This window comes from Aptenodytes forsteri, unplaced genomic scaffold (genome assembly GCF_000699145.1).
Source record: "Aptenodytes forsteri isolate BGI_AS27 unplaced genomic scaffold, ASM69914v1 Scaffold142, whole genome shotgun sequence".
NCBI lineage: Eukaryota > Metazoa > Chordata > Aves > Sphenisciformes > Spheniscidae > Aptenodytes > Aptenodytes forsteri.
The window spans coordinates 3,477,257-3,497,524 of record NW_008794598.1 but is presented as its reverse complement, the minus strand read 5'-3'; the positions used below and the strand labels follow the sequence as shown (position 1 = coordinate 3,497,524).

At 52.2% G+C, this 20,268-nt stretch overlaps 2 protein-coding genes across 2 annotated transcripts; one reads left to right on the top strand and one right to left on the bottom strand.

Annotated features, from left to right (window-relative positions):
- Positions 1–212: 212 nt before the first annotated feature.
- LOC103893657 (protein Mdm4) lies at positions 213–2,261 on the top strand. The gene has a single exon (XM_019470312.1). It carries the CDS (start codon positions 213–215, stop codon positions 864–866), a length of 654 nt encoding a protein of 217 aa, XP_019325857.1. The 3' UTR covers positions 867–2,261.
- A 14,981-nt stretch (positions 2,262–17,242) lies between these two features.
- On the bottom strand, positions 17,243–19,333 carry LRRN2 (leucine rich repeat neuronal 2). Its single transcript, XM_009272793.1, has one exon. It carries the CDS (start codon positions 19,331–19,333, stop codon positions 17,243–17,245), a length of 2,091 nt encoding a protein of 696 aa, XP_009271068.1.
- Between the last annotated feature and the right edge of the window lie 935 nt (positions 19,334–20,268).

Here is a 20,268-nt window from a genome sequence, read left to right as displayed (position 1 = left end):
CTGAAAATTCAATAAACTGCACAGCTTGAGAACATTGTATTCTTCCAGAGGCTGGGAGGAAGGAAGGACAGATTTTAATGCTTAAGAAGAGATCTGCATCTGTAGAATGCACAGGGGTAGTCAAATTCTCCTTAGGCTTTCTGAGGTGCTGATAATCAAACTAGCAATCATGCATTCGCAAGCTTATACTCGGTAATAAATGTCCTTTTTTGATGAAGCTTCTTTGCTGCTTTTCCTATGTAGAGGAAACGAGTCGTACGCAAGAATACACTAACTTGCTGCTGTTTTTGTCTGCCTCAATCATTCCTCAGGACTGCTGGCAATGTACCAAATGCAAGAAATTTAACTCTCCAGGCAAACGGTACTGTTACCGCTGCTGGGCCTTACGGAAAGACTGGTACTCAGATTGTCCCAAACTGGCTCATTCTCTTTCTCTGTCCGACATTGACGCTATGCAAAACAAAAATGATGATGAAGGGATAGATGTCCCGGACTGCCGAAGGACTATTTCTGCTCCAGTTGGCCAACCCAAAGACCTGTACATGGTAGAAAACAAATCACGTGTAGATCCCTGCAGCTCTATTGAGTCTTTGGATTTGGCACGAGAATGTGAAAGCAAGGAGTCTCTGTTGCATTTCACTGAGCATAAAAAGGAGGAAGAAATACAGTCATTAGAGAGTATAAAAAAGTTGCTGAATCCTTGCTTCTTATGCCATCACAGACCACGGGATGGGAATATTGTCCATGGAAGGACTGCTCACCTTGTGGCCTGTTTCAAGTGTGCAAAGATGCTGAAGAGAAAGAGATCACCTTGCCCAGTGTGCAGGAAAGAGATTGAGATGGTGATAAGGATCTTTATGGGGTAGTTGTGCCAGTTCAGGCCTTCTCCACCAAAAGATAGCACACAGGTTTTCTTGCACTCACACAAACCCTAACTTCACAGCTCAGCCGGTGAATACCAAAGAGAATTAAGATTCAAATCTGACCAAGAACACTGAGGAATCCTCTGCATTAAATGAAGCAGCATCCGCTTTTCGATGTCCATTTAAATTAACGCCTGTATGGAGCAGGGTGTGACCGACACATTGGTATCTATGCCCTAGCTTTGTAATTGTCTAAATCTTCTAATTGCAGCTCAGTGGTGTCACTAGGATTCTCTATTCTGACAACCGGTCCGCGGAAAACAAATTTTGGAAAGAGTATTAACTTTGGCTGTTGGAGTGTTCTCCAGTAAGTCAGACCCTGTGCAATGCCTTCTAAGGGACAAGTCTATATCTGAACTATATATATATGCAGGGGTGGGAAAGAGGGTGGGAGGGAAGGGTAGACCAAGGTGTTTGCAATTTAGAGAAGCCATTTCTCCAAGTATCAGTTCTCCTGAGGGCAGTGAGAAGTAAATAACCTGGTTGCAGAATTATTTTTCTTTGTTTAATGTATGTTTGTTAGATAAGGTGAAGATCCTCTTGCTCCCAGACTTGAAATACGTCCTCCCAAACTTTTAATCCATCGCTATCTCAGGTCACATATCAGATGGCAAAAGAATAGAGTGTTACACTTTGCTTTGTTATTGGATCTTTTAATTTCTATTGATTCTTTTTTTCATTTAAATACAGTTCTATGTCATCCTGCATAGCTTTGATGAAGCCTGTCCAACGTTAGCTCAGAATCTGGTCTGCCAGTTGGATTAAATTGTAACAGCTCTGTGCATGTTTTGGGATGTTCTCATAGCTCTGTGCTTACAGCACCATTGCACCTTCTACCTGCCTCATCTCATCAGGCCAGTCTAGATAGAAGATGCTCACTTTAGAGTGTGATGTGGCTTTCAAGACAGGATATGGGCCTTTGAGGGAAAAAAAAATAATTCCTGTAAAGCACCGACTGCAGCTGGTTAGTCTGTGGGCTGTGCTTGATGTTAGTTTTTTTAATTTTCTCCGCTGATTTTCTTTCCCTGTGATTTAACACTGCAGTCTGTTTGCAGCATTTACGTTGTCCTTCAGAGCTATGCACGTTGCTCTGCTGGCTGTTAAAATTCAGTTAGAACTTGCAGTTTCAAAACGTCTAACCCTTTTCTGAGATCATATCCTAAAGTGTGCTCAGGTCTTCCTCAGCCTTCCTGTTCTCCAGGGCTTTGGAGTGCCTGCATCGTGCAGCAGTAGTGCCTTCACTTTTCAGGTATACAGGCATTTGAATTTAGTACGGTGTGTAGAATAAACCCTGTTTTGGCATCCTCGCTATAATTCCCTCTCTGATCTAGGAAGTACACCTGAAGACAGAAAAAGAAGAGAAGATAGTGCTCATACCTCGGTGCTTCTCTAGGCTGTTTCCCCTTTGTTTTCCACACTCCTTGTGCTGGTCCAGCCCTAGCAGGTCAGGCACGCAGTGGAAGGGCCCAGAACCTCCCCAGCAGAAGGTCCCAGCAAACTGCGATGTCAAAGTTGTTGTTTCTCTGCAAAGGTACCAGCGTAGGTGCTATATGCAATTGCTGCCTATCACTGCCAAAAGTCAGAACTATATATTTTGCATAGTATTGTGATTATTTCTATGTTGGCTATAATTTAGACTGTTATTATTGGCTGTTATTTACAGTTGTGTTTTAAAAATCAGAGGGTAACCGTCTGGTGTTTTGGCGCACTGTCTGTAAGTCCATGGGAATCAATCCACGCGGAAAAGCTGACTTATTGCTCCCTTAACTAGAGGGCTGTTAAATTGCTGGTGATGCACTTTACTCATGCTAAAATGAGCAGCGTTACCGTTACCGCCTGGAATCACAGAAGGGAGTTCCTGTCGGGTAGTTTCTTCCCTTTTCAGGTAGTTTCATTCCTTTTAAGGGTCTTGGGCTCAGCAGGGTGCGGTGTGGCACTTTGTGGCGTTTCTGAATACTGTGAATTCCCCCTCGCTCAATTGCTTCTAAGAACTAAATGTTTTGCTAAAAGCAGTTTTACTGAATTGTTCAGATCTGGCCGCACTGAAAAGCATGTAATTTGCGTTGACAACAAAAAAAAGAGTCAGGAGAGTTTAAGTTCCGGTAATGGGGTTGAATATCCCTACCAAAATCCTACTGAGATCTGTATGCAGCTTCCATTATTAAATGAAAATTGTTGTCAGTGTGGCAGTTTGTGATAAAAAGCAAATCTGTAAGATAACTTTCAGTGTAATGATCTTTGTATCTGTGACTTCTTGCTCAGTATAGCCATGGTGTCACGTCAAGTTTTTAATTCTTTTTAACTGAAATAGTTAGTGGACATAAGATACGACAATATTACAATTTATTTTCCTTCCTATAGAAGAATAAGCTATTGCAGTGCAAGCACACTGTGTGTAGCTGTAACTGCACAGGTTGTGGCTGGGGCTTTGAGTGTGGGGGGAGTTTTGGTGCAGGAGAAGGGGAGAAGAATGTTTTATTGCTTTAACTTAAGTCTAAGTCTAAATAGCAATTTACCAAGAACTGCTCTTCTGACACTTTTTAGGAAGTGCAGATTTGAGGTATGGGTTGAAGAACTAGCTCAAAGCACTCAGCTACAGTACTTGCGTTGCAGCGCAGATGAGATACCGGCCAGGCGGTGCCATTACTTTCCTTTTCTACAGATGCGGCAGTTAATGTGGAGTCCTAATTCAGAAACCCGTTTTTTGGAGGAGCTGAGCATTTACCTGCCATGGGTGTGAACTTGGGTTCTCTGAATGTCATTGGTGTCCTGCAGCAGATGACAATTCTCCTCTCTTACAGTGGTTTTACTATGAAGTGCAATATGAGAGAAGAGGTCCTTGGTAATCTTTAGCAGTCATTGCTGCACACCTGATAGGAGAGTGTTGAGCGCAGCTGTCTTTCGATGCCCGGACTAGAAAGGTTTCTCTGTTTCACTGCTTTTTTCTTCGGTGACATTGGTTGCTGTTCCTCAGGAACCTGCTGACGTCTCACTAGCACAAGTGTACCTGTAGGTCAGGTTTCATCTACTAGATCCCTCAGCTTTTCAGCCAGAAGTTTTGGCACCAGTTATCCCTAGAACGAGCAGATTTCTTACTTTGGTGGGTATTTAAATACAGCACGGGAACCATGAGGCTCGCAACTGTATAGTGCTGTTCAGCACAGTGTAGTGCTCTGCAGTGTGAAACCATACATATTGTATTGGCAGCCAGGGGTACACCCTCTGTATTTACTCCTGAAAGTCTTTCCAGTTTAAGTGCCTCTTCTCATTTACTCTCAGTAACTCTTGTTTACTGACACGCACGGCACATCAGCCTTTTCTTCGTCTCTCTCTCCAAAAATCTCAGCGTCCCTTCTCTGCTGAGATGTATTATCGAGCCGAGTTAGCCTAAACAAAGCCGCTACACGAATTACAGAGATCATTTGGAGCAGCCCCCCAGAGTGCTTGTTTCTTCTGAACGGTGGGTGTTTCCACAAAGACAGCTATGAACTTTCTGCCTGTGTTACATATTTATTACGGTGCACGACTGATGGAAACCATAATGTAGCTTGCCAGTGTCTGCTCCATCCTTCTGCGTCCAACATGGATTGTATCTGCTACTGAGAAGCTGTCCTTGCAGAGAAAAAGTGGCTGTTGGACAAATGGAAGTGGAAATGGAGTGGAAACCGAGTGTCTCAAAACCCCTTGGGGTAGCTTGCTTTTGCCTGCTCACATGCTGCCTGTTCTGAGCCTCATCTTCCAGTCCTGGAAGAAAAAGCAAAATGCTCTCACTAGAGGCCTTCAGTGAAGGCTGACGATTTTGGAAGATGCCACGATTAAGCAATTGAAGAAAGAGCCAGGGCACCGCTCTCCATTCTGTCTTCGTCCATAAGCTGAGCAAGGAACTCCTCGAGTCCTGTGCATGCTCTTTGGCCATCTGGACGTCGGCAAGCAGCATCAGGATCCTTGAAAAGGAGGTACTGTGAGGCTGTTCTATCAAGAGCAAGAATGAGACCCACAAATTATGAGGGTGATAAACTGTGTGTTTGGAACAGCTCCGGAAGCACAGATGACCTTCGGACAGCAGCTTTGCTGCTCTGGAAATCCTTCTTCGGTTATCTGTCCACAATGGCTGGAATTTTCCTTGCTCCTTTGAAAATGAGCGAGACCCTGCTTGTGACTACATGGTAGTATCTGGCCAGCAGAAGGGTCGGGTGCCACAAGCTGGGTTACGCATCCCATCAACTTGCTCTCTGCACCTTATCATGATTAATTAAGGCAGCTGTTGTGATTGCAGTCCTGCTTTTCTGTGCTGTTTTACCCTGGTAATGTGCACTTGCTGCCCACACATCTGTGGGGACACCCCACGCCTGCCACGCTGAGCAGGCGCTTCAAGAAGCTACAGCCCACTGAACTCGGCAGTTATCTTCAGAGTCTCCGACTTCTCCTAGAAGACATAACCACATCTGAGGATCAGTCTGAGAAGATACATGAAGGTGGCAGGAACGTGTTGTACCTCTGGCAAAGATAAAGACTTGCTGTTGTGGAAAGAGTGATTTCCTGCTTGGATCTCCCAGGCACCTTTCCCTGCAGCCCGTTGTTCCCAGATATATTTTTCTTGTTTAGAAAAACTCCACATCTCAATATACGCCCACACAGACACTGCGGTAACAAGCAGCAGCGCTTGCTAAACAACATCTGTGTGTTTGCACTACTTCTTAAAAAGAGACCTGTATCACAAAATTGATGTCCCATTTGTGTCCTGCGTGTAATGAATTTAATTAAATTGAGAGCATTCTAAGATAACGTAGGTTTATTTTTTCACTTGTACCGTGTTTTGGTGAAAACCTTTAAGTAAAGGCCTGTTACCAGTTAAGCAGCCTGTGATCTTCCCGTGTCTCTTTCCAGGGAGGGAGCGAGCTCCCATCCCTCCCACGATGCGTCTGCCTTGCAGCTGGGAGGGGAGGCTGTAGCACGAATGTATGTGTTTGCAAAAGCCAGCAGGAATGGCAGCAGGGGAACGGCTTAGGCTTCATCTCCTGAGCCAGCTTGAAAAAGTACTTGCTGTGTTGTTCTTAAGCTGGTTCCCCAGTCCCACTGCCGCCGACGGCTGTAGCCGCTCCAGGTTCCCAGGAGGGGCAACCAGGGCATCATTTGGCTGGTGGTAGCGCCAGGAGGTTACTTAGCCCTTCTCCAGCTGTTTTTGACGCTGTTTGCTTTGCGCGTGGGCTGGAAGCAGCCCTGGTGAAGGCAGCTTGCACCCGCTGCACCCCGGCGTGCAGGGCTCCCCGGGCAGGCGGCTCACTAGAGGGCACCCGCCGGCCGTGCATGGCGTGGAGCGGGATGCTGGCAGTTCCCCCGCAGCTCTCCTGTCCTTGCCTCCAGCCTGTACATACTGAACCTTTAAGGCTGGCATAAATAGGTTGCCCTGAGGGACGCGAGATCCATGGTTGGGGGCTTGGCTTTCCTTATTTGCCTCTTGGTTTACGGTGCTGGTTGGAGACCAGCAAGGCTGCAGGTAATCGGGAGGAAGACAGATGAGCATGCTCTGCTCTCTTGCATTGTAAACTAGCCCCACACATGCCCAGCAGCGATTTATCACTAGCTGCTTGCCAAGGAGGAGATGCTGCTCCGTAGTGAAGAGCATCTCGATTGCTTTGTAGGGAAACAATAAAACTCCACCTGTGGTGTCAGAACAGGAGAACCAGAGCTGGTTCCCCCATCCCTGACGTGAGGATACCGGCTGGCAGAGGGCCGAGTTGGTTGTATTTATGGTCCTGCCCAGCTGCCCCTGCTTGTTCCCTGCCTGTGTTCCTGCGAGCAGCTTTAGGTAGGGCTGGTGTCCAGGATCACCTGTCGGCAGACAGTTGGGTTGCACCCAGCAGCCGTTTCCATTCTGTCCTGCAGCAGCTCTAAGAGCAGCAATTAGACTTGCTGGTAACCTCTGCCAGTCTTAAGCCCGCAGGGAAGTTTCTGGCTCTGCCCCCACAGTCCTCTGTCTGTGTAACCTTTCCTTGCACCCTGCCAACAAAACCAACCTGTCCCAACGTGCTCCAAAGCACAGGAGCTGCATGAAGTAGAGCATCTGCGTCTGTCCTGTTCGCCAGGCGCCGTGTTGTGCTGGCGAGATCCCCCACCCTCGCTCTGCCCGCGCTGGGCGAACAGCAGCTCTGCCAGTGGCAGGCAAAACAAATCCTCCCGGCTTTAACGGAAAAGGTATCGGAGCAAGGTGGAGTTGCTCACCTCTTAAATTTGACTTCTTAACAGGGGAGGCTGGCCAGATGCACGCTGAAAGGAGATGGCTGTTCATCTCATGCGGGAAACAACAGTATTTCATCTTCCTCGCAGGTGCAACCACGATGTGTTTCTGTGGGGAAGAAATCCTATTCTGTATCTTGGAAAATAAAGGATCCTTTTTTTGCTGTAACCTTGTCAAGTAGCCAGAGCTTGGTATTCCAACCCTCCTCGGCTTCTGCCCTCAGAAGTCCCTCCACCTCACCGTGCCTCTTTTTTCTCTCATCTTTTGTAAGAAAGTGATTATTTTGGGGCAGCGTTTGCGGCGCTCCCAAACTCCCTAAAGCAGTTGCAGGTCTGTGCAGGAGCACCCTCTAAAACCCGTGCTCTTCAGGCTGTTGCCGGGAGCCAGCAGCACTTCTTCCTCCTCTGCCTTGGGGTAACAGACAGCAGAATCCAGCTCACTGAAAATAAACAGTCTCGCTTCATCCAAACACCTTCCCCAGAATTATCAGTGACCCAAACGTCACGGGAAAAATGGGAAAAATAAAAGCTCTCTGAAACCCAGGCTTTCTGAGGTGAACCACACCGCTGCTGTCGCAGCCACCAGCACAGGCTGGGAGACCCCCTGAAGGTCTGTTTGGGGTCTCCAGCTGGAGCTTACTGGGGCGAGGAGGCAGGCGGTATGAAACCTCGCCAGCAAAGCAGGCTGGGCACCGCGGGTGTGAGCTGCCAGCGCGCAAAAAACAGTGGTTTTAAGAAAAAAGTGCAGCTTTTTCTTTTAGCAGCTGAAGCCTCATTAATTTGAAGATTGAAATGGCCACACAATGGGAAACGGGCACCACAGTCCCAGCGACGGGTCTGAACGGGGGTTAAAAGGAACCGGCGTGAGACCCCGAGGCGATGGGGTCTGGGGAAGCAGAGGGAAGCGCTGCGGGGGCCGAGCCGTCTCCTGCACAAAGGATGGGGGGGCTCTTAGGTCCGCACGTACCTTTCGTTTCTGGAAAGCCAGACCAGCCTCTCTGCGCTTTGCCTTTGCGGCTCTGTTGAATGAGACGGCGGTGCTCTACCTCAGAGGAGAGCAGAGCCCTGATGCCCGCCGAGGACTCGCAGTTCCCCTGCACAGCACCAGAGACATCCCCATACCGCAGCATCCTCTAGTTTAGCCAGCGGTAAATCGTGAAGGATTATTTGCCGGAGTGATTTAGTGAGGTGCTTTAAATGCCATGTAAATGTTTGCATATTGCTCTGAGCATGAGAACAGCTTTACAAGTGCTAGCTATTGTTATTTTGCTTTGGAAACCATGTTCTCCTTAAAATCAATATCACTAAGAAGAATGTGTGAGCAAGCTAGTTAGCTTGCTACAATACTCTTACTATTGCCGTTAGAGAGGATCGTAACCCATGCTGACACAGCCCTTCGGGCGCTGGGCGTTACTCTCATTTGGTATAAAGCGTCGCTTACTTCATCGTGAGAGCGCACCCCTACCTCTGACCCTTGCTTGCAAAACTGTTTTCTGCTCAATACCTAGAAATTCACCGTGTTGCAGTCAGGCCTTTAAACTGTAAAAAAAAAAAAACAAAAACAACCCCAAACCAGCTGAATGCTCAGAGAGTACATCGCTCTGGTTGAAAACACAAGTCCAGAAACACTTTGCAATCAATCAGCCATGCTGTGGAAGAGGACAGCCAGCGAGGACAGCCAGCGAGGGCTGCTCATTGTGTGGGCAGAGCAGGCTCTCGGTCCCTCGCCGTTAACCCTGTGCTGCTGCGCTCTGCGGAAGGAGCCGGGGTTTGCTGACACTTGGCGACCCGAAGTGGGTTTAATGGTGGAAACGTTCAGAGATCCTCCCCGGCCCCGATTCTGCACGTGCTTTCAAGTCACGCTTGCTCCCCAAGTGCTTGGGTAGGTGCTTCGGGTTTTATCCCAAAGAGGGGCTTTTTCTGGCAAGCTGGGAAGCGTGGGGGGCTGCTGGGAAGCGTGGGAGGCTCGCGCTGGGTGCCCGCTGTCCTTGGTGGAGGGGTGGGCGCAGCCTTGCTCACCCTTCTCCTGCCTCCAGCCCCACTGAGCTTCACCAGGCTCTGCGAGGGGCTTTTCCCCCCCCCCCATGGTGCTGAGCTGAACCCCTGGCTGCAAACTCTCATTTTTGGGTTTCCCATTTTTTTTTTGCTCACCGTCCCACTTTGCAGGAGTCCAAGTGCAGCCCTGGGCGATCCGTGGATTCCAGGGCAGAAAGCTGGCGCCTGCCCCGGCTGCTCTCCCAGCGCTCCCTGCAAGCTGTGCTCAGCTGCCTGGAGGAAGCAGTTTATTCCTGCCTTTGCTGGAAGGGGATATTTTATTTATCTCCTTGGTGACTTTATCTGGATTTAATGTTCTATAGGTGCCACTTTTATCTGTCTTCTCCCTGCTTTCCCTTAACCTTGTTTGTGTAATCACTGTGCCCGAATTAAATATTTACCGTTTTCTCTGTACTGATGAGCCTCCCAGTTCCCTTCCACTTTCAATTAAAGATTTACTAGGTGGGCATCAGCACTTCTGCAAGGCCAACAAACCAGCCCCCCTCGTTAGATTTTTAAGTGCTTCGTTATCATAGTTCAGCAGAGCACACCATAAATGAGATCTAAAACACGCCAGCACGCACTCGCCCCGCAGCACCCAGCTTCATCTGGTTACCATAGTTCAGCAGAGCACACCATAAAATGAGATCTAAAACACGCCAGCACGCACGCACTCGCCCCGCAGCACCCGGCTTCATCCGTGCAAGGCTGAGCCCGAAAGCAGCAGGGTGTGAGGAGCAGGACGGGCGAACGCGTGTCTCCGGAGGGGTCTCTGGCTTCCCCCAGGATGCTGGATGGCATGGGGGGAAGGACACACGACAACACTGGGGAGAGCCCTGCGGCAGGGACACGGTGACGCTGGGCTGTGCCGGGCAGGGCTGGGTCAGGCACCGCTCCCACCGCAGCTCTGGTCTGTTTGAGAGACGGAGGACAGCGGTCTGCTCATCCTCAGGCCACGTTAAGAGAGGGCAGCTTCAAGAGGCAGAAACGGGGGACTTTCTCATCACTCTGCTGTATTATTTATAATTAACTGACTTTTTAGATCAATATTTTATTGGGAAGATTGCTAGGGTAATTCATGCTTTGAGCATCTTCCCTCTGTGTGAGTGAAGCCTGGGCTATTAGGAATAATGAGCTTTTTGCTAGTTACCTTTAGTGAACTAATAAATTTTTAATGCTGGCTGGAAATTTAATAATGGAAATTTAGTCGGTGACCTCAAAACTTACAGAAAAAGGTGAGGGAAGCGGACGGGGCCAAGCAGTAGGAACAAAGCGGCAGGCAGGAGCTCGGTGGCACAGCAGGCGAACAAAGCCCAAGCCAGGCGCCTTTGGCAGCAGGGATGCCGGAGGGATGCGGCGAGGCAGGGGAAGGAGCTGGAGGACCCGCAACCCCACGCACGCACCGTGCTCAGCACCGCCACGGTCACGCAACTGTTTGGCGGAGAGCGAGAAAACAGCAGGATTTCGGCGAGCTGTTGAGCCGAGGGGGTCGAGAGACACCATCAGCTCCTGGCCCTTCCTCAGCTGCTGGGCACCACTGCAATGCATGCTGCATTTTATATCCAAGCAGGAGAGAAAGCTCTTTTACCCCCTACTTTTTCCGCCACCACCACCCTGGGCTTTTTGGGAAGACCCCAGGGCTCAGCATCACCCAGCCTTCCCCCCCTGCTTTTTGGGAAGACCCCAGGGCTCAGCATGACCCAGCCTTCCCCCCCCCTCCCCTTGTCAGCAGCCGAGCGGCTGTCAGGGACCTGCATTATTTATCTGCTTGGTAACATTTACTGGGATCTAGTGTTTAATAACTGTCACTCCAATATATCTTTTCTTAATCCCCTCAGATCTGTCGCTGTGGCAATTTTAAATATTTATCAACGCAGTTTGTGTATTCACTGTTAAGGTTGCAATTTTCTTGTAATTAAAGATTTACAAGACACCGCTCAAGATTTAGAAAGGATTGACAAAGATCAAAGCTGTTTGGTATTCACGCTAGAAATCACCAGCTCCCCGAAGGTTTTCTGCAGGACCCCTGTACACGGGTGACAGTGCCGACTCCCCCTTTATCTTTGGTTATTTTTGCTGTTGCTTTTAACCGTTTTTGCTGGCTCTCATCGCAAAGCCACACTTCGCAGAAGGGGGAGCTTTTGCCCCCCTCCATGTCTCCCCATATCTTGCTGACACAGCTGAGTCCCTCTCAAAACCTTATATTCCTCAGGGCCTCATCCAGCCCCGGGCAGAGCCCCCTGCCACGAGCCGCTTTGAGAAGGGCCCTGCTTGCCCCGCAACGGCCCCACCGGTTCCTGCACTCGCTGCCTGCTCCTGCTGCCACCGAGCTGGGCTCTGGCTTGTTATTCCCTATTAACATTCATTCCCCATCAGCACGAGCCCTGCCTGCCTTTCCCCCCTCCCGGCTCTCTTCCCATTTAGCCACATGCAAATCCAAAATCAATTCTTCCCCTTCCCCCACCTAATTAAGATTTATTACGGTTCCAGGATGACTCGGTAGCAGCGAGGATACCGAGGGTGCCCCACACATCCTGCTGGGAGCAGACCCCGGGATGGGAGCAGGGTGCTCTGCCCCTTGCTGCCGCTTGCCCTGGGGTCCCGCACCCTCGCTTGCTGTGGAGTCGGACCCCAAACACCCCAAAGCGCCACCCAGGTGCACACCGGTTTCTTAAGCCTGTCTGGCACAGGCAGCACAAGCAGACCCGGTGGCCAGCAGCGAGCACCCATCTCTCACCAGGACCCGCAGCATCCGCGGTCCGTCGGCACCACTGATGCCTCCTGTGATGCTTCTGCTGCGCGTCCCCAAGTCCTCGCTCCTCTAGAGCCCCCCTGCGCCGTGGGACAAATTCAAGCCGCAGGCTCATCCACAACAGCATCCCCTGCAGATGGCTCGGCCATTAGGAGAGGAGCCGATGCTGGGAAGGGAACCAGGCTTCCCAAAATACTGCCTGGTGGAGAGGGAAGGCGAGAGCTGCGAGCAGCCAGCCGGGGCTGTGAAAGCAGGCAGAGCAGCTAATTGCAAACCAACCCCTGGAGCGGTCAGCGCTTTTCTAGCCTCTAACAGCTCCAAACTGACCTCGTGCCACCTCTCCTGCCCCGCTGCTTTCCATCAGCCTGATTTTAGCCTCAATTGCCCACTTGAACGCAGCTGAATCCATTTACTCGGGCTGGCCGGGCTGCTCTAGGAGGGGGCAGGAGCTGCTTCAGCTCTGAAAGGCTGGAAAAGGCAACGGGAAATAAATGAGCTGCAATCATTTCTCCTCCGTGACTCCTGCCTTCGCTTCCTCTTCCTTTCTTTGGTGGCTTTGGGATGGAAAGGCCAAAGAAGCGCTTGTCTCCTGACCCCAGGCTGTGCTTGGAAGGGGAAAAGGGACCAAGAACCATAAGTCACTAAGCGGATCCCTGCCTCAGTTTCCCCACCTGTAGATCAGTGGTAAAGGAGGGAGGGGGAGAAGCGATGAAGCATTTGGAAGGAGAGCTGCTTGCCGTGGAGATTGACAGGTAGATTTTCCTAAAGGTTTTGAAAGCTGCACCTGCTTCATCATAATGGCATCATGCATATGGATAACACCACTGACATTTCCCAGGGAGGTCGGGTGTTTTAATTTAAATAATTTTTGAGGAAGTGCTGGAGAGAGGAGGAGAGGCCTGCTTTGATTCTCTAACGATCTAATAAATACGTGCCTGTCGCGCTCCTCCCAGAGCCGGAAAGCCTTTGGTGCAGGCAGGGAGACAGGTAGCCCTGCCGCCCAGTGATGGGCGCTGAGAACGGGACATCTCCACCACGGGGCCCTCGGCAGGTGCAAGGGCTCTGTGAAAGAAGGACACAATGATGGAGCCACTCCAAAACCCAGTTTTATTAGGTGCTTAAAATAGAGCCTGGCACGCAATGTTCTCGGTTGGCTTTGTCGAGAGAAGCTCAGTTGCATATGAGATCCACGATGCTGTTTGCACTGAAAAAGAGGAGGAGGAGGAGGGGTAGAGCGCAGAAGAAGCAGAAATGAGGACTTTTACTGCTATCCTCAAAGTGAAGGTAATTAAAAAAAAAGGGGGGGGGAGAAATTAAACCTGACGAACAGCTAAGAATGGTTTATGGGAGAGAAACCAGTGGCAGGGGGTGAGACCTGATGGGACAGGCTGGAGGAGAAGCATTTCCCAAACAAGCCTTTGACATCCCAGGTGGATGGAGGGGGAGGACCAGGAGGTGATGGACACCACCCCTGCTCTCCTCCCCTTCCCCGTTGGGCCCCCCAGCACCCCTGGGCTCGGCTGGCAGTAGCCAGGCGGGATGTCAGGGGTTGGTGACAGTCTCTTGGGCTTGAGAAATTTGGGAGCCTCTTCACTAGAGCATCTCTTTGAGAGCTGCATCCCTGCGTGGTGCTTGGAAATGGAGAGTGCTGTCCCCCGCTACCAGTAAAGCTGCTTCAGTGGTTAATTAATTCTGCTGCTTAAAAAAACCCCAACCTCTTGTTTCTAATTTGAGTTGCCCTGGCTCTTGCCATGCCTTTGGGGGGCAGATTAAAGAGCCCTCTGGTCGAGAGCATCCTGGGTCAGACACTGCTTTCCCCCCTTTCCGAAGCATCTCTGGTTCCTGCCACATCTTTGCTCTCTGGGCTGGGAGATGAGACCCCGCAGAGTGAGCCCTCCTCGGCGCCTGGGGGGCTGCTCCCCCTCAAAGGGAACTTAAGACGCAATTAGATTTTGCTGTGCCTAAAACCCCCCATTATCCCTGCCTGGCACCCCAAAATAACCCTCGTGTGCACTAGCAAAGCCTCCCCAGGTGCAGAATCCGGCCTCCAGGCAGAGGACAAGCTGCAAGTCCCGATCACGAGCCCTGGAAAACTTTGTATAATTCACCCGTCGAGGTTCATTTTTGGCCGATACCTCCTGGTGAGGAGCCTGAGCGTCGCTCCCCGGTGCGGGGGGCTCGGTGCTGCGGGGGGGGGCGGCAGCTGGAGCTGCTCCCCCTGCTTCGGGGGGGGCGGCAGCTGGAGCTGCTCCCCCAGCAAACCGCGCTGGAAGCTGCAAGATGCGGAGGGTGAAACATGCTGCGGGGCTGGTGCGAGATGCTTGGCTCTCCCTTGCTTCCTCCAGCGAGGGCTGGCTTTAATTCAGCCGCCTGCCTTGGATGCAGTCGGTTGTGGCCTCTGTAGGAAGCAGGGTCTCCGAGCAGACGGGACCTTGTCCCCCTGGATGACAGGGGATGGTGCTGGTGAGACTCTGCCTGCAGCTGCTCCAGCTCCACGTGCCCCATCCAGGGGGACAGGGAACAGTTTATGGAACATTTCCTCCAGCACAGTGCCCAGGAAAAGCTGGTTGGTACTTTAATAATAAATAACAACAACAATAAATAGTGTATGAGGCACCCACGGTGCTCTCAGCTTATGTCCTCGGAGGAAGGGAGGGGATAGGAGTGGTTCACAGCAAAGCTCCTGTTTTGGGGCATTGGGGGGGATGATTTGGCCACCCCCCTCCCGTGGGGAGCCTGGGCTGGAGCACCCACCCGGGGACACTTGGTGCAGGGGACCCACTGGGAAATGTGTCCTGCGGTGGTGGGTGCCCCTCTCTGAATGCACTGCATAGAGCTCCTCGGGTCGCTCCGGTTTCAAAGGAAATCAAATTAATTGCGTGTATCTTGCATTTTAATCTCTGGTTTGCAGGCGTCGCTTTTAGATGAGAGCAGACAATTCAGGCAGCGACTGAACCTTCACCTCCCATCCCAGCGTGGCGGCAGCAGCCACGATAACTGTGATCAAAGAGGCTTTTTCTCTACACCTACAAAATTACAGCCTTTAAGGGGCTCGGTCCTTGCTTTGTCTGGGAACTGATGATGTTTTTTGCAGGGAGTGGGATGGCGGAGGGGACGGGAGATGCAGGCGCTGCCCGGCTGCCTGGGGCTCAGCCCATGCGTCGCAGGGACGAGCAGGTTTAGATCAGGGATGCGTTTACACCAGGGAAATTTCTGAGCAACTATTTCCACATGTTCCAGCACCAATTTAGCTGAACCACAGGGAATATATTTTGCATTTAAGTTTCCCTGCTGTGCAAAAGGCAGAGGAGAAAGGCTGTTTCAGGCCCTGAGTCTGCAAATACCGACGGTTGCACACCTGAGCGGAGCCGACGGGGGCTGGGGCTCTGCAGCTGAATATTCAAAGCGGATCATGACTCTAATTCAGCAAAGTATTTAAGCCTGCACTTAACTTTCAGCTTGTGCTTAGGGCCCCTGGAGATCTCGCTGGGTCCTGAACACATGCTGAAGTGCTTTGGCGAGCGGCGATGGTGTGCTGAACAGGGACCGGGGAGAGCCATTACCCTCCGAAATAATTACCCAGCGAAGGCACAGAAGCCGTTTTGTGTGCCTGGCTGAGCGTGGAGCTTATCCAGCGGGGAACCATCTCGCCTTGGCTGGAAGATGAATGAGAAGTTCAAACAGCTTTTTACTGTGTCAGGGTATTCTGGTCCCTTCAAAGCCCCGTGCACGTAGCAATTGCACTGGCACAACCGGCTTTGCCCGAGGGGGCACCACATCTGCACGGAGACACTGTCTCCTGGGGTACCTGCACCCCATCACCCCCCCCAGGTCTGGCTGGGATGTTTTTTCTTGGTCTTTCCCATGGAAAGACCCCCAAGCGAGGTGCCGGCCAGGCTCTGGATGCACCCGTGCCCGCACCACGGGCTGCACCGGGGTCTCTTGGGGCTGCGTGTGTGTTGGTAAAGGCACGTTTTGTTTAGGGTTGCAGTTAAAGCGACCCCAAAGTCCTCACCTCTAACAAGCAGGGATTAGGTTTAGGCCCAAGCAAAGGGATGGCTTGTTCACGTTAACCAGAGAGGGGAACATCACCGGCAGCATCAGTGCCCGTCGTGCGAGAGGGGAAGGGCTCCTTCAAGCCTCGCTGATTCGGGTTTGCCACGTCCCTTCATTTGGCACAACCCGGGGGGGCAGGGGGGCACCACTCCCTTTCATTTGCAGTTTTAGTTGCTTATCAGAGAAAGAAGCAGCAACAGCCCAGGAGAGCAGGTTTTGCATCCCCCCCTTCACCTCCCGCCACATGCACAGCGATGCACAGGGTACGTGCAGGGGCTGCTGTCACACAGGGACTGTCCTGCAGAGCCCCCCCAGCCCCTCCTGCATCTGGAGCAAGGGGTTCCTACCATCAAGCCCTCCAGCTGCACACCAGCATACAAAAAGGATTTCTTTTTTTTTTCTTTTTTTTTTATACAAAAACAGAAGAGCAAGAACTTCCTCCCCCCCCTTTTCTTCCCGTTTTTCTTCTTTTTTAACATTATCCACAAAAGTTTACAAAATAGCCTTGAGATTAGGCTTGCGGGATACGGGATCCAATCAACTCCAGCAGAAGCTGGCCAGCCCCGCAGGGATGCCAATTAAGAGATGTGTCACCATCGTCATTTCTGTTTCTTTTGCCAAAAGTCCCCTCCTGTCCCCTCTTCTTCCCTCCGGCTGACAGCAGCAAGCAAGTGACAGGGCAGGGGGAAGGCGCCAGGGGTGGGTTTGTGGCTGATTATCTGAGTGCTCAAAAAAAAAAACCCCAAAAAAACAAAAAAAAGAAACAAAAAAAGAACATGTATCCCAAAGGGAAAGGCCTTTTTTTGTATTTCTAAAACAGGGACTGTCCAGCGAAGGAGCTGACACCGCTGGGGCATCCCATGGTGCCAGGGGGACGTGGGGAAGGGGTGATCTGCTGATCATCTGTATGGCTCTTCATCCGCTCAGGGCATCGTCCCTCTCGGGCTCGGGCCCCTCTGAGCCCTCCCGGCTGCCCAGCGGGTGCTTTCGGGAGCCATGCACAGATCCAGACCCTACGCATGGATCCAGACCCTGCCAGGACCACGAAGAGGCTCTGCAAGCCCCATGGCCAGCTCTGCTCCTCTCCATCTGCCACGCCGCTTTGACTCTTGGTCAAGTCCACGAAATTCCTTTTTTGTTGTTGTTGTTTTTGTTCAGTTTTGTAGTTTAGTTATTTTTTTGGTAAAAAATAGTTTCTCCCTCCCCCCCCCCACCGTCAGCCCCACCAGTGCGTCAGCCTTCAGCAGTCCAGGGGAGCTGCTTGCACCTCCACAGCCAGGAGCTGCCCCCCACGCTGCCCCCGAGCCCAGGGCTGGGCGAGGGGGGGATAGACCACACGCACGGCCGTGGCACCTTGGAGCAACTCCCCAGCCCTCCTGGGCTCTGCCCTGACACCGTAGCGAGCTACAAGGCTTGCAGCAAGGAGCAGGAGACAGAGGACCAGCACTGTCAGGAGGCTCTGCCTGCCCTCCAGGAACCAGTAGCGGTGGGCAGCCTCTTTAGTCCTGGCGTTCACGCAAGCCACCTTGGCCTGCAAGTCTACAAAGGCCACGTGGAGGCAAGCCCAGTACTCCGTGTCCTGGTGGAGCCGGGTGATGTTGTATGTGTGGGTCCCCATGGGGATCCGGGCCACGTTAGTCATGTCCAAGTTGGAGCTAAGCAATAAGCTGGACCAGGTGAGGTTGGAGGAGATGGTGTTGAGATGCGGCTTCCAGGCAACCAGGATGTGGTAGGCCTGGACCTCCGCCACCACCAGCTCCAGGCTGTCCTCGCTGAGCGGGAAGGAGTGGTTGACCATCATGCTGACGCTCTTGGTGTCTGCCCCGAGGAGGTTGTGAGCCACGCAGGTGTACAGCCCGGCCTCCCGAGCTGAGATCCCATGAATCTCCAGCGTCCCTTCAGGGTGCACCTTGTACCGCCCGTCTTCCACGTAGGGGATCAGCTTCCTCCCCGAAGGGGTGACCCAGTAGATCTCCGGGTCTGGCTCTGCCAGAGCTCGGCAATGCAAGGAGACACTGTCACCATCTGACAGCTCTAAGTGGGAGGGGAAGCTCTTGGTGGAGATGAGAGGCAGGCACCGGTCCGTCATCTCCCGGAAGGGGACGTCCCGAATGTGCCTCCTCTTGAGGTCGGGGGGCTCGGCACACAGCGTGGACTGGGGTTCAATGAAGCGGATGCGGTTTTCCGTGCTGTTAACCCAGCGGATGACGCAGTCACAGCGGATGGGGTTGCTGTGGATGCTGATCTCCTGCAGGTTGGGCAGGGACTCAACCGTCTGCTTATGCAAGGCACTTAGGGCGTTGTTGTTGAGCATGAGGGTTTCCAGTTGGGGAAGGTGGTGGAACGCGTTGGGGTGGATAAAGGACAGCTTGGGGTTGTTGGTCACGTCTAGCTTGGTCAGCTCGGGGAGGTTGATCAAGGCAAACTGGTCTATGGACACCAGCTCCTCCATGTTGTTGAGCCCCAGCTCTTTGAGGTGCAGCATGTTCGTGAAGTCGCTTTGCTTGACCCTCTGCAATGGGTTTTTGTTCAGATCCAGGAACTTGAGGCCAGGAACTTGCTGCAGCGCCCGCTTGGGGACGTTCATGAGCTTGTTGTCATAGAAAGAGAGGCTCTCCAGGCTCCTCAGCCCTTCCAGCGCATAGTCCGAGATCTCCCTCAAGTTCATCCCAGCCAAAACCAAACTTCGCAGGTTTGACAGGGGCCTGAAATTCATATCCAAGATTGCATCCACCCTGTTGCCTCCAATCATGAGGATCTCCAGGCTGGGGAGCATCTGGAACCAGCGGCTGTCGACCGTCCTCAGCAGGTTGGAGTTGAGATGGAGGCGCAGCAGGCTGCCGAGGCCGGAGAAGGCGCGGGGAGCGATCCTGCGGAGCTGGTTGTGGTTCAGGTAGAGCTCCTGCAGGTTGCCCAGCCCGGGAAAGCTGCCATCGGGCAGCTCGGCCAGCTGGTTCTCCTCCAGGTGCAGGCTCAGCAGCTGGGGCATGCTCTTCAGGCCAAAGTCCCAGACATCGGAGAAGCTGTTCTGCGACAGGTCCAGCTCCGAGAGGTTTCTGAGATAGTCCAGCTCACTCTGCTCAAGCCTGGCGATATTGTTGCTTTGCAAGAGCAGGGTCTGGGTCCCCTCCGGCAGGTCTTCTGGCACGGCAGAGATGAACAAGTCATTGCAGTCCACCGTGGCTGCCTCCCGGTACACCGAGCGGGGGGTGTACCATGGCCTGATCTGGCAGACACACTGCAGCGGGCATTTGACCTTCCAGGGCACGATGGGGATGGCGGTGGTGGCCACCACGCAGAGCAGAAGCAAGCTGGTTTGGAAGTGTCTCATTTTCGGCTGGTGGGACCGGCTTCCTCCCAGGCAGGAAAGGCTCACGGGGCGCATCCGGAGCAGGGCATGGGGCGAAAGCCAGGTGGGGACAGCATCCACGGGAGAAGATGCTCCATGCGAGCCCCTGGCACCGATCAGCCTCTGCTGCCGGCTGCCCTGCGTGGCCCCCCCTGCCAAGAGCACATAACACCCACAACCACGGCTGGTGCCTTCAGTCAGAGCTTTGCCTTTTCTTCCTCCCCAAATGATTCATTTTTGCACTTGGCTGCACCTTTCGGGTTCCTCCTCAAGTTCATTCCTGAAAGAGGCCAGACAACAAGTTGCATTAGAGCAGACCTCACGCACATGGCAAACAAGTGTGTCAGAGTTTAATCTGTTTTATATCTATAGCATTAACAGTTCCCTCCCAGCCCAAGAAGTTTTAAGTGCAATCAGCCCACACATGCTCTGCCCAGGGCCACCAGCAGCCCATGGACCTTGGGCCAGCCTGGCTCAAAGGCTTTCCCATAAGCAGAGCTGGAGCTGCAGATGCTGGGAAGAGAAAGTCTCCATGGGGGTAGCTTTCCTGCAGGCTCTCAAGACTCTGCTTTCCACCCATTATCCTCCCCAGCACCGAGTACCCCCACCCAGGAGCTCCCAGCCCTATTTGCAGACCCCTAACATGCTTGTCCTCAGTTGGGCTTATGGAAGAAACATGCCCTTGAGCACAGACCCGTTTCTTGCCATCTCTTGCAGAAGACCTGCAGCAACACAGGGACCACAGGCTCAGAGCTCAGTTTGCTTTGCACTGGAACAGGTTATCCCAGACCCATCTCACCCCTTTTATTTCTACGCTAGCAAAGCAGTAAGCGCACCTACCTCCACACAAACTCAGACCTCAAGGCTTGAAGTAGCCAGTACTGGGGGGGGGGGCTGGTGGTGATGCTGAGCAGAAA